General features: G+C 41.4%; 1 protein-coding gene across 1 annotated transcript in view; it reads right to left on the reverse strand.

Moving 5' to 3' along the window:
* Positions 1-3,584: 3,584 nt before the first annotated feature.
* Positions 3,585-14,898, reverse strand: part of SYN2 (synapsin II) — a 393,026-nt gene continuing 381,712 nt past the window's right edge. Inside the window, exon 11 of the mRNA XM_040359324.1 lies at positions 3,585-7,722. Within this exon, the coding sequence (XP_040215258.1) occupies positions 7,594-7,722 (129 nt within the window). The 3' untranslated portion in view covers positions 3,585-7,593. The remainder of the gene's footprint in view (positions 7,723-14,898) is intronic.

Below are 14,898 nucleotides of genomic sequence, written 5' to 3' on the forward strand. Positions count from 1 at the left end.
AGTTGTTGCAAGCAGTAAATTATCTTTTAACTAAACCTTCACTGAACTTAACAGCTACAGGCACTGTGGAGCAATTCATAGCAGAAGAACATCCTTGTCTAAACCAGCTCAGCTCACACTGCACCCCTCTCCCAGAAGTGACTCAGCAGCCTTCCAGCCTTTAAATCTGTAATGTATTTACAGAGAATGAGCTCTGGGAAGGACAGTAGGGGGAGCTGAGCTGCTGAAAGATCAACGTTGACAACTTCAAAGCTTCTGCTATGAACTTTAAGGATGAATTGCTCCATTGTGCCTGAAGGTATAGAGATCAGTGTGAACTTGTTTTAAAAATCATTCTTGCCTAATACAAATATGAAAATACTTAAATGTCCATAGTCTGGTCACGGGTTCACTTTAGGGCACTTGTGTGGCATTCCCTAAAGCAGCGAGGTTAGAAGGGGGCAATCATAATCCTCAGAACTTACAAACTATGGTAATTTTTTTTCTAATTGTGCTTCCCTTTTCTGCCCACCTCAAGACATATTTGGCTGAATTTACTAAGACAGCTGTAAGAGGAAGGGAGTAAAGGCAATATTTCAGAAAATAGGAAGCCATCTTTCATTGCTCTTGTTTGGTGAGCTAAGCAGTTGAAAAATAGCTCTGCATACAACCAGACTGTAGGCTACCTCCAATATCACATTCTAACATCAGTTTGTATTAAAATAACCACAGGATACAAGTAATAGAGCTTTTTCAAAAGAATGTCATCAACGATGTGTGCCTAGGGCAGCATGATGTCTGAATACAATCTTAGAGACTCCCTTACCATATACCATCTATCATGTTTTAAAGGCAAGAAAAAAGTTTGCTGCCATTGTTCATTGCCTTTTGAAAATATTTCCTTGTTGTCTGAGGTGCTAGCCTCGAACATGTATTCAGATCAGGAGTTTGTACTCTACTTCTTACTGTATATTTGCTCTTGGTCAATTTTTGAATGTATTTAAACCAGCTACAACCAGGAAAGTTATTTTTTTTTTAATCTTTATATTTGCTTTAAATGGGTTGTAAAGGTAAAAAAAAAAAAATCCCTAAATAAGGACATTTAAAAGCAAAATCAAAGGATGAGGTAAGTGAAGGAGGACTGTACTAAGGTAAAGGAAGCTATTTAGGAAAACGAAATGTACCTTTACAACCCCTTTAATGCTAAAACAGTTAGAGAATTTATCTAAAGCTCTCAGCACATCAACACAAGAGGTAGTAGCAACTGAACGAAAAACCTTAATGAACTGGTAAAGCAGTACTGCTTACAATAGCTGCATCGATCTACAAGTGTAATTACACTTTTTTTTTTAGAAAACAAAAAGAAGCAATCCCCCGTGGAGGATCCCTGCCAATTGCAATGATTTTAACAACTATTGTAGCAGACTCCTACCTTTTTCTGCTCTGAAGAAATAACAGTATGTTTCACCATGTCCTTTGCAGACTGATTCTGAATGGGAGGATCTAGTTCATTATAATCTCCTGGTGCGCTCACAATGTTCTGATGAGATAAGCTAGAGTGTTGGCATCCCTCTAGAAGTATTTAACTCTTGGCGAGTATCTCATTGAAACCAAATTCCCTAGTGCCTACAATTTGACCTACAATATCTCACAAAAGTGAATACACCTCTCACATTTTTGTAAATATTTTATTACCCTCTTGATGTGACAACACTGAAGAAATTACACTTTGCTACAATGTAAAGTAGTGAGTGTACAGCTTGTATAACAGTGTAAATGTGCTGTCCCCTCAAAATAACTCAACACACAGCCACCTGGCAACAAAAGTGAGTACACCCCTAAGAGAAAATTTTCAAATTATACCCAATTAGCCATTTCCCCTCCCCGTTGTCATGTGACTCATTAGTGTTACAAGGTCTCAGGTGTGTCTGGGGCTGCATGAGTGCTGCCGGCACTGGGGAGCTACAGTTCATTGGGGGGAACCATGAATGCCAACATGTACTGTGGCACACTTAAGCAGAGCATAATCTTCGGAGACTGGGCCACAGGGCTGTATTCCAACATGATAACGACCCCAAAAACACCTCCAAGACGACCACTGCCTTGCTAAAGAAGCTGAGGGTAAAGGTGATGGACTGGCCAAACATGTATCCAAACCTAAACCCTATTGCGCATCTGTGGGACATCCTCAAATGGAAGGCGGAGGAGCGCAAGGTCTCTAACATCCACCAGCTCCGTGATGTCGTCATGGAGGAGTGGAAGAGGACTCAAATGGAAACCTGTGAAGCTCTGGTGAACTCCATAACCAAGAGGGTTAAGGCAGCGTTGGAAAATAATGGTGGGCACACAAAATTTTGAACTTTGGGCCCAATTTTAGGAATTTTTACTTAGGGGTGTACTCATTTTTGTTGCCAGCGTTTTAGACATTAATGGCTGTGTGTTGAGTTATTTTAAGAGGAATAGCAAATTTACACTGTTATACAAGCTGTACACTCACTACTTTACATTGTAGAAAAGTGTCATTTCTTTAGTGTTGTCACATGAAAAGATATAATACAATTTTTACAAAAATGTGAGGGGTGTACTTACTTTTGTGAGAAATACAGTATCTCACAAAAGTAAGTACACCCTCACATTTTTGTAAAATGTTTGTCACTCAGAGAGCCAATCACAGAAGCAGGTAAAGACATTTCTGGAGGGTGTTTGATACACCAAATTGTACAAATTGTACTGAAAATTACAGCAGCTGCAGACTGAAAAGAAAACATACTTTTTCATAACATTAAATTACAGGTCGGCTTGTCTATTCACTGCATATGCATTAATTTGAAAGCACAGTTACCTTTTTCCATATTTTCCAATAAATCATAGATGGGTAAAGTTTTCAGGTGTGTTTTGAAATAATAATTGTGTTATCTAGTTGTTCTACCCAACTGCCCTTTTTCGTTGCTTCCAAGATGTGCCTACATTTTGGTGCAAGTTGACCTTTAACATTGGTTTCCATTGTACAATGGATAAAACCCTTTACTTCTGAAGCCTCGTACACACGACTGAGGAACTCGACGGGCGAAACACATAGTTTACCTCGTCGAGTTCCTTGTTAGACCGTCGAGGAACTCAACAAGCCAATTTTCTCCATTCCCGTCAAGGAAATAGAGAACTTGCTCTCTTTTTAGCTCGTCGAGTTTCTCGACAGTTTCCTCTACGAAAATGTACACACGACCGGTTTCCTCTGCAAAAAAATATCTTGCTGGTTTTTGCCGAGAAACTCAGTCATTTGTACGAGGCCTCACAGTTGTGTGATTAGCTGAATCAACTGACAAGCTTTTGACAGTCAACAGGCAGTAAGTCCACCAATCACAAAGTAGTATGGAGGGATAAAATCTGTCACTTGCATCATTGAAATGTTTGTTATAAAACAAATTTCACCTAATCCAAGTGACAGTTCAATTGGCATTAAAGGAAAACATTTCATTGCAAGTTATAAGGGCAACATTTATTTTTATTTTTTAACTGTGAATGTGCATTTTTGAAAATAGAAAACTGCGTGCCCGTAGTTAACTGAGGAATTGGGCATACCAACAGTCCAGAAACTATACACTGAAGGCAGATATTATTTCCTTTATTGCACATTAAGCTGTACAAGATATTTCACATTAATCACTGCAGTCAAACATCCATCGTGTACTCTGTGTCATACAACTGGCTTTGTACAAATAAAAAAAAAAAACTAACAGAAACAAAAAACATTTTTTTACTAAAACCAAAAGTACATGAATCTACATTTTAAGACGACTGGCCTGCTTCCCACAACACTGCACTGAAACATGCTTACATGCCAGAAATATGATCTCAAATGTTACCAGTGGCAGTCCATAGATTTATATAAGTTATAAAATAACACTTTCTGGTATAGAGAACTAGCTTTCCCCACCTTGGCTTATTTTGACTGCCACATTGTATACAGCGAACAATAATGGGCTGGCGGTGGAATTCGCACAAAACAAGCATGAACAGATTAGAGCATAAGATGAAAAACTGACACTATTTAATGGCAATAGCAAGGTTTAACGTCTCCGGAAAAAAAAACTGATACAGCTGTCAAAACGTAAATTTGCCAAAAACAACTCAGTTTACAGCAAACACTAGTAGGTTCCATCATTTGAGTGGACCGACATCAAAGAGATTACCCCATGTCATGCTCTCCCTGCTAGTGTCTCTGCAGCAGTACCATGGAATCCTCAGGCTAGAGCTACGTGGATGATGGAAGAAAAGCCATCCAAAGCTGAACAGATACAATAGAACAAATAGCTCCCTATGCAGCAAGCTACACCTACGCAAGAAGCATGTCGCAGAGATAAATTGCGCACAATTGGAGCATTGTTTGCTGGTATGAGATTATTGGCTACTACATTTTATGTAATTTAAACTGTAAAAAGTCTATTGTTCCATCTGTTCAATTGATCATTACTCATATCAAATAAATTCTATTGATCTTAGCAGCGGTATTCAGTTCATGAAAATTGCCCTTGTAGCTCTTGCTTGAAGGATCAGGATAGTACCTTCATTAAGCACTGGGCAGGATAAATTATGGCTATAAAGCGGAGAGAACAGAGTAAGAACATCCAAGGGGTGAGCTCTGTGCTGTGGTCCTCTACATTTATAATATGCAACAATTATTCTCACCAGCACCCAGGCATAACTGAGCAATCAGATTTGGTACAACTAACCCTTTAACCACAGTAATGGAATCTACAATCACTATTTAATTATTAATTCAGGCACAATAAAAAGGATGTGGGATGATCTTTGTTGTACAGTAAACCCAAACAATTGTATTCCTCAAGCCCGTTTTTGTATCTCCTCCCCGATTTTCAAGATATGGGAGGTGAAAGAATGTGTTTCGAGCGGAAGTGTCATGTATTCTACCACTGGACAGTGATATCAGCCCTTAGATGATGTTGTTCTAAAGATGTAGGCCTTTTAATGGAGCAGCAGAATGACAGCAAGCATTTGTAACATTCAACAAGTCATCACGATACAGACAGTGAAATGAATGTGGCTGTGACCCACAATCAATATAGCACAAATGTTCAACCTCAGAATTATTAAACAAAAAATATATATGAATAGAGGGCATAAAAAAGGGATGCCTTTAAAAGTATGATAGAATCCTAAGATAGCAAGTCTAAATAATGGTGCTTCACAAATAGTGCCAAAAGTCACCCTTGCCAGCACCCGTACTAAACCATTCTGTTTGCTGCCCCTCTCATTTGTTCTTTCCTGTACAAAAAGGTGCAAGTTGAGACATGCATGTCCTGGTACCATCTCCTGCCCATTCAGCATGCTGAAACTTTGGCGTTGGTATAATCAAACAGTAGTACGGTCTGAAGCAAATAAGGATAAGGCTATTTACCGTGTAACTTTTTATACCATTAGCTATATCTATGAGTAACATGTTTTTAGGAGAATGTTGAAGAAAGGGAGAAAGAGGCAGGAGATTGCACAATAGGACATATCTTATTCAGTACATCCAGAATTCTCATTGGCTACATTACTGAATAAAGCCAATGGCCAAACACTTATGTACACCTGAGCATTCCACTTACCTACATGGCCCAAAGTATGCAAACACCCTTCCAAATGATTGAGTTCATGTGTTTCCAGTAGTAGGGTACTACTACAGGATAAAAAGAGATTTTAAACAACCATGACGTTTGGGGAAGGTCCCTTTCTTTTCCACCATGACTGTGCCTCTGTATGTAAAAGCTATGGTTAACAAAGACATGATTTGACGAGTCTGGTGTAAGAAACTTGAGTATTCTATATTCAGCCCTGACCTCAACCATATTAAATTCCATTGGATACACTGGAACTCCAATGCAAGCCCTGTCTTTTGATTATCAGTATCTGACCTTACAAATGCTCCTTTGGCTGATGGGCTCAAAATGCAACAGATACACTCCAAAATATTTTGGAAAGCCTTCCCAGAAGAGTGGGGGATATTAAAGCCACAAAGGGAGGATAACTCTATATTAATGGTCATGGTTTTGGAATGGGAAGTCCAACGTATTCATAAAGATGTGATGGTCGGGCGTCTACATACCTTTGGCCATATATTGTAATTGGCGGCCAACATGCAAGTATAAACTTGTACTGTCCTTCCTAGATGACACTTGATAGACCACAATCAGAAAACATTTCTGCCAATACTCAACAGTTATTATGGCTGGGTAGCCAAGTGACTAATAAAAGCATTTAACCAGCGACCACATTGAGCAGTTGACCAAACAACAGCATCAGTTGACAAATTCATGAGCACACACATCACACTAGTAATTGAATGTAACAATATAATTCTACATTCCACTTAGCAAACAAAAAAAAACTAATAACATGCAGTGTGGTGTTTCTGTTGTCTCAGACAACTAAGAAATATCCATTCTAACAGCGTAAAACTCTGCACACTAGAATTAAGAATGAGTTGTGGTAAGATATACAGTATATATTTAAAAATATCAGCGGTTACCCAACTCATAGACCTCATAAAACTCATATACCTCCTCATAGGAAGTCTCTTTACAGGGGTAGTTGCCCCCACATTCTTTATATGAACCTATATGTTGCTGACCCTTTCATAAGATATTATAGTCTTTGAATCAACACAAGACTGAAAGGCAGTAGCAGCTGTACCCATAAATTCTAAGAGCAGCATGATTGCCTATTGCCTCTTTGGGTAGTGCAAAGCTAAAAAACTATGTGAGTCACATCACTCATTATGGCTATTGAGAGATACATGTAAGAGAAGTCAACATATATAATCGGAACTTCTCAATCATATTTACATTTCAGTCTGACAACAAATAAAAGTAATGTGAGGAACTCACAATCTTTTAGCTACAGGAATGTTCAATCACTTGCTTGGTACTCTTACAAAGCCAAACAAGCCAGGACAAAAAAATATGGACTACAAAGAAACATTTTACACTTGTTCACAAATATTGCACTAGTGGCCTATCCGTGCAAATCACACTTACACAAGATTGCAAAAAAAAAAAATATATACACACACCTGCATGAGATTGTTCTTTTATGAAGTCACAGAACAGACGGTACTAAAGTCCATGATTACAATGTCTACCCATGCCTACAAGTACAATGACGGCAAGTTCTATAAAATTAAAAAAGTCCCAGAATCAAAGGATTCCGATAAGCCTGTATTTATAATGAATAGGGCTTCCTAACCATGTCATGCAAATGGTCGTGTTCAGATCACGTGTTCTCATACGCACGCACACCCAAACTATGAAACTGGAGTCAGGTATTATTCCCCACAAAACATTAAAAAAAGTCATAATAAACAGTCAGGTTGGACTTGAAAGAGGCACAATTCTGTGTATACTATTAACATCAGCTTGGAATCACAAGGTTAATGGAGATAGAGAAGTAGCATCACAGGAGCAAACAGAAGGAAGAGACGGACTAGACAAAGAGGGGACACTGCATAGAAAAACACAGTCCAGGTCAGCACTGAAACATGGCAAGAACTGCACAAAATTTTGGATTTTTTTTTGTTTTTTTTTTGTTTGGCTAGACTCCCTCTTCAACAACCCCTCACACAGCCTGGGCTTGCTTTGGTCCTACTGCAACGCCATTACAGTCGAGAATGTACTGCAAACAACCTTGAGGTGGAGGTCGTTGGGCTGGAATCTTGCTCAGTTCAGATTCTTTCATCATTCCGCTCTGCAAGATAGAAATGAGAAACAACAATTAGATTTAGAGTTTTCTTATTCTCCGTAATTAATGCATTCCCACTGATCTCCCGTCAGAATGAATATTTAGCCCTGAGACAACCACGGCTCCTTTTATTTTTAGTTTAGTTTTGAGAATGTTTGTTTGACTTCCTAATGGTTATTGGGTCAAATCAATGTTCATTTTCAACAGCAATGACGAGAAAATTCAAAGGGGCAGGATAGAATTTTTTTGTGAACAAATACATTTCTAATGCCCCATACACACAGTCGGAATTTCCGACAAGAAAAGTCTGATGTGAGTTTTTGGTTGGGAATTTCAACCGTGTGTATGCTCCAATCGGACTTTTCGGCCTTGTACACACGGGCAAACATGTACGATGAAAACGTTCCGCCGGACCATTTTCAGCGTACATGTCTGCCCGGGGATTTCTGTATGATGGCTGTACACACCATCATACAGAAATCCGCGTGTACTCGATACGCGGCGATGATGCCGCGCCGTCGCCACGATGATGACGCGGCGACATGCGCGGCCCTGCCAGTTCAATGCTTCCACGTATGCGTCGAAGTAATTCGACGCATGCGAGGGATGGCGGCCGCTCGGACATGTACGGTAGGTCTGTACAGACGACCGAACATGTCCGACGGACAGGATTCCAGCGGGCTGTTTCTAAACAAGTTTGGAAATATTTGCCCGCTGGAAAAAGGCCCGGCGGGCAAATGTATGCTGGAATCCTGTCCGCTCGGCTGTACAGACAACCGAACATGTCTGCTGAAACTGGTCCGCGGACCAGTTTCAGCAGACATGTTCGGTCGTCTGTACAGGGGGCCAACCTGTCGGAATTTCCAGCAACAAAAATTTGAGAGCTAGCTCTCAAATTTTCAGACAGAAAAAAATCCAATCGGAAATTACAATTGTCTGTAGCAATTCAGACCCGCAAAATTTCGACGCATGCTTGGAAATAATTCGATGCATGCTCGGAAGCATTGAACTTAATTTTTCTCGGCTCGTCGTAGTGTTGTACGTCACCGCGTTCTTGACAGTTAAAAGTCCAGAGAACTTTTGTGTGACAGTGTGTATGCAAGCCAAGCTTGCGATGGAAAATCCAATCGTGTGTACGCAGCATAACAGTGAATATGGTTTTCAATCGGGAAAGTTCATTCACTCTAAAATCTATCTTAAAAAGCAAACTTTTTTTGAAGTACTTTTGAACTACATCTAACAAAAAAATCAACTGTACTGATGAAAATTTTAGTACAAATGTTTGTTTGAATGGCGAGCATTAGACTCCTGACTCTAAGGCCTCGTACACACGATAGGTTAACCAGAGGACAACGGTCTGAAGGACTGTTGTCTTAGGTTAACCGATGAAGCTGACTGATGATCCGTCACGCCTACACACCATAGGTTAAATAACCAATCGTGTCAGAAGGCGGTGACGTAAAACACAACGTGCTGAAAAAAACGAAGTTCAATGCTTCCAAGCATGCGTCGACTTGATTCTGAGCATACGCGGGTTTTGAACCGATGCTTTCTGTACTGACCATCGGTTTGGACTGATCGGGCAGCGGTCCATCGGTTCAATTTTAAAGCATGTTTTAAAATTTTGGACCGAACGAAAACAGACCGATGGGCTATACACACGGTCGGTTTGGACCGATGAAACTGAACCTCGGTCCATTCTCATCGGTTTTGTCCGACCGTGTGTACGCGGCCTCAGTTTTCTTCTTTTTTTCCCCCTTTATTTTCACCTGGTGATCCAGCCAGTAGGTCTGTTGTATTTTAAAAGAACAATCTCTCTACCAGATGTATCTGTTTACAGGAATGAGACAAACCATTTAACAATGGCAGAGTTGCTTACAGTTATCAGCATTGATTTATTTGTATAAATCCTTTCTCTACGGGCGCCGTCCCCTCTCTCTGGCCATCCCCTCTATGACCAATGGATCTATCCCATGGCCGCCGCTGCCACTCGCTGCTATTCAGACGCCCGGCCCTGCTCCCGGATGCCAGGGCCCTAAATTACAGTGGCAAGGGATGTTTCAGAAGCACCTGATTAGAGCAATAGGCTCTAATAGACGTGCCAAAAGATGACCTGCAAGCGTCATGCTTGGCGCTTGCAGTTCCCCCACCTGTGTTAGAAAAACGTTTGAATATTCATACGTTTTTCTAACACTAAACCGCCTCTCTGTCAATCAGGTGCTTGGGTCTGTTACCCATCACCTGATTGGCTGAAATGACAGGCGCTGTGATTGGATGCATGACGGGAGGATTTTTAACCAATGGTTTTGCATACTAACGATCGGTTTTGACCTATCGGCTAGCAATCCATCGGTTAAATTTTAACGCAAGTTGGCTTTTTTTTAACCGAAGGTTGAATAACCTATGGGGCCCACACATGATCGGTTTTGACCGATGAAAACGGTCCGTCAGACCGTTGTGCTCTGGTTAACCTATCGTGTGTACGAGGCCTTACAAAGGAATGGAGAGAAGGAAGCTGAGTATCAGTGGGCAGGGTGCTGTTCTTTCAAGAGAACCTGTCATTTTACCCCTAATAAACTTGTGACAGAGTTTCTTCAACAGTTACCTAAGTTGTACTATGTTGCTGACTTGTTCTGAAAATACTGGTTCATTCAATGACTTTAGCACTTTCTAAGGCATTGGCTTAGAACAAATATGTAAATCAGAAGCTTTGACATTTTGGTCCAGGTACCAGTATCTTACAAATGTATTGAAGCCAGAGGCAGGAGGTCTGCAATGGCACGCCCTGTATATTGCCCACTATATGTTTCCTTTTAAAGCACTTTGTCACTGGCAATGATACGTTCTGGGACAACTAGTTACTAAACTAGACTAAGGTCTCTTATTGCTTCTCACAGAAAGAGAAACAGGAAGTATTACAAATACAAAATGATGTTGTAAAAATGAGCCTCCTGCAATCCTGTGTGCAAGGAAACAAGCCCCCAAAAACAGTTAATGCTCTGCATTGGCACCCATATGGAAGTGAATAGAGAATCTTTTATAGCAAGGGTTGGTCTTTATTGATCATAAAATACATATAAACCCTGTCAACGTGTTTCCTGGTGCCAACAATGACTACTTCATCAGAAAGGTGTGGGTGAACACTTTAAAGTAATTCTAAAGGCTGTATGTAGCTAAAAACCGCCAACCCAGAAGAAAGACCGGGTGAAAATGGAAGCCCTCGTGCTGGAGGGCTTAATTTTAAGAAAAGTCTTGCATAATGTGCAAGTATGCATGGGTTTCTGCACAGATGTCAATGGAAATCGCAAACCCGAAATCGCAAAAAGTAGTACAGGAATTACTTTTTGAAATCGGTACCACGCCACAAGTGCAGCGTCGCACCGATTGGGACAGTGCCATTGTCGGCAATTGCCGCCGATTTGACATGCAATTTTACATGTGAAATTAAATGTCAAATCGCACCAATGTGAACCATGGTTTTAGCTCCAAAACACTCAACAGTTAAAATCCCCTGGTTTTAAATTGTGTCTGCTCACACTGAGCATAGTGTCGCTTGAAGCTTGTAGCTTGAAAAAGTACAGTCTCTTTTGTGCTAGGAGATTCAAGCCTTTTTGGCCCAAACAGACTTCAACGGGAGCGTTTAAAAAAGTGTGAAAACCACACAAAACTACATGCATCATAGTTTTTTTTTCTCCCTTAGTAACTTGGGGCCAGATTCACAAAAGGGATACGACGGCGTATCTCCTGATACGCCGTCGTATCTCTGTTTCTATCTATGCGACTGATTCATAGAATCAGTTACGCATAGATATCCATAAGATCCGACAGGTGTAATTGTTTTACACTGTCGGATCTTAGGATGCAGTACCGCGGCGGCCGCTGGGGGTAGTTTGCGTCGTAAACCAGCTTCGGGTATGCAAATTAGGAGTTACGGCGATCCACGACAGATTTTCGCGTTCGCTACGTCGCCGCTAGTCTAGTTTCCCGTCGCAAAGTTAGTCGTCGTTTTGGGTGCCCTAACTTTAGTCAGCAATCGTATTGCTGTCTAAAGTATGGCCGTCGTTCCCGCGTCGAAATTTAAAATTTAACGTCGTTTGCGTAACATGTCCGGGAATACAGAAGTATGCAACGCGCGTCGCCGTTCGAAAAAATGACGTCACGGTGCACAAAGCACGACGGGAATTGCAAAACTGAGCATGCGCAGTAGGTCCGGCGCGGGAGCGCGCCTAATTTAAATGGCACACGCCCATTTGAATTGGCCCGCCTTGCGCCAGAGGCTGCCAGCGTAGTTTTCATCGCAAGTGCTTTGTGAATCAGGCACTTGCGATGAAAACTTGCGGCAGTGTAACGTATCTACGATACGTTACGCCGCCGCTCACCTACGTGAATCTGGCCCTTGGTTTCCATTGGAAAAAGGTAATAGTAAAAAAGGGTCAAGCCTCAGATGCCTGCAAAAACTTTCAAACTGTCTGTGAAAACTCACAAAAAACCTGTAAAACGAACAAAGACAATCGGCTCAGCTGTGAATGCAGCCTTAGTGCTCTAAAGTTGCAATATGACGAAGTCAAGGGGCATGCCATATAAAACTCTAACTAATTTGCATTGATGAGGTCCAAAAAGAGGCATTGTGTCCACAGTGAGCACATCTGTATCTACGATTACTAACTAACTAAAAAAGCCATAAGCACTTCCATCAAGCTGAAGGATAGTATTTTTAAACGTTTAGGCAATCACCAAGAAACCGATTAGGAATACATATTTAGCAGTCTCTCTCTGCCCTTTTACCCTAGAGTAATCCTTCAAGAAACAATTTAGGTCTTGGGAAATCCCTGCAAAAATCAATTCATCTGGGGGTCAGTGGGTAAAAAAGTCCCTTTCATTAGTGGCCAGTGGGAAGAATGCCCCCCTAAATGACAGCTAAATAGATCATTGGTGTCATGCGTGTATCATTAAATCTGCTAATGTATTCATTCCTCTTTGCAGCTATATAGTTAGTTCATGCTTCCCAGGATGGGAAGGGGTTAACAGTGTTTTAGAACTTGCCCAGGTTTTCTGAGTCCTGCCCCCTGTTGTAAGACACATAAAGACATGGGATTTAGAGAAGCTCTCTCTCTCTCTTCCATGTAGGATTTCAGAGAAAGGACTGTTGCCCCATGTAGTCCTACTGGAGCATGTGCACCCCCCCCTTCTGGGTCACCCTGTCGGGATTCTTCCTAGAACTAAGAACCTCCATAAATGGACCTGATGGACTTCCTTTGGGCAAGATGTGAACCCAGGCAGCCTGCATTAGTTGGTTAGGGCTGGACTCTGCTTCATGTTCAATGTGAACTGTGCAGCTGAATGCTCAGTACTGTTGCCCCATGTAGTCCTACTGGAGCATGTGCACCCCCCCTTTCTGGGTCACCCTGTTGGGATTCTTCCTAGAACTAGGAACCTCCATAAATGGACCTGATGGACTTCTTTTGGGCAAGATGTGAACCCGGGCAGCCTGCATTAGTTGGTTAGGACTGGACTGCTTCATGTACAATGTGAACTGTGCAGCTGAATGCTCAGTAAAGTTTCATTAACAATTTCTGAGCCTGGTCTGAAGTTATTCAAAGGAGTGCATGGTGCTACCTGGCATATCAGAAGAACAATGACTGTAAGGCACACACAAGTTAGAAGTGGATGGCCAAAACAAAGGGTCAACTCAACTGGAGTATCGGGAGAGTAGTCACCATGGGTAACCATGAACTGGTGGGAAGTGAACACCAGCCAGCCAGCAAGGAGTGGTACCAAGCTTGGGTGACAGGTCCTCCGGGGTCAGCATTTTAGCTTGCTCCCTAGCGATCAGTTCCCAAATGTATTCTGAAACAAACCTGCAATACAGAGTCCCCATGTAAGTGCACGCATGTGTTCTGGCAGGACCCCATGCTGTCACTGAGAGAGAGTTGGCAGATTTGTTGTACTGATGGAGAGGACATAAGCTCAGCCGTGTCCTAATTGAAATATCTGGCGAAAGTGTCAGTGACATGGGATAATACGCTTCACAGAGGAACTTTGTATGTTACACAACTGCACACAGTATATGTCTCATCTCTAAGCCAGGGTTCCACCCTAATGTTAACTTTCACATGAAAGCAGTCCCACCTAGTCCCGGGCATTGATGAGCGTGTGCACGAGAGGAGGTACCCCCCCAAGTGCAGGACAAGTAGGCTCAGCCCACGTGCAGTTGGCTCTTCCAAGCGGTGTTTGCCTCGGAACTATACAGGCACTATCAAATGAGTCAATTGGCCACAGCTCAAGGAACCTCTAGCAACCCTAGGATTTCACAGAACCCTGGTTGAAAAAGTTGGCTGACTTGCAGACTAAACCATTTGAGTATGCATGTACCATACCTGACCAATCCTGTGAAAGGCTCTAAAACACTGTAGTTGGCATCGCTGTCAGAGACAGGACGATAACATCATAATCTTCACCTTGTCCAATCAGAGAATACTTTGCAATAGTTAAGGCTGTGCTGAGAGCCTAAGCCAGCCACAGTGAGTGCTGGAGGAGCAGAGTAGAGAGCGGTAACTGACAGTCACTGCTCTGTGTTCAGTGAAGACTGAGAACTGAGTGATCTGCTGTCATGTGATTGCTCAGTTCTTTGGCTTAGAGCTGGCAGGGGACAACTGCAGCATCAATCCGGTAAGTATGAATGGTTATTTTGTTTAAATCCTGCACTTTCATAAGCAGCAAGATATTAAATCTTTTTTTGGGGTTTAGATATGCTTTAATTGCAGTCTAGATGCCCTGATTGTAGGTAACAAGTGTAATTTAATTCCAGGTTTCCTGTCTGTAGTCAACATATACACTTTAATACCATTTCAGTGGTGTAAATCATTCTGGTTGGACTTTAGAACATGAGGTAAAATTACAGTCTATTTGCATACCGACACTGTCACGGGACATCAATAAGGTGTCTATGACTGCATTCCTCTAAACATATGTACATAATAGTTAGTGAACAGTAGCTTCACAAAACTGCAAGTATTTTGGTATTTATTAACTAAATTAAATATATGGTGTCAAATCGAAATCCTTTTTACAACATTGGGCAATATGAATAGATTGAAGCCAATGCATGGTACATAATAAAATAAATAGACTAAGTTACTGAATAGCCACATAAAAAAGATGTAAAAATTGAATTTCTTCATC

Source organism: Rana temporaria, chromosome 7 (genome assembly GCF_905171775.1).
Source record: "Rana temporaria chromosome 7, aRanTem1.1, whole genome shotgun sequence".
Classification (NCBI taxonomy): Eukaryota; Metazoa; Chordata; class Amphibia; order Anura; family Ranidae; genus Rana; species Rana temporaria.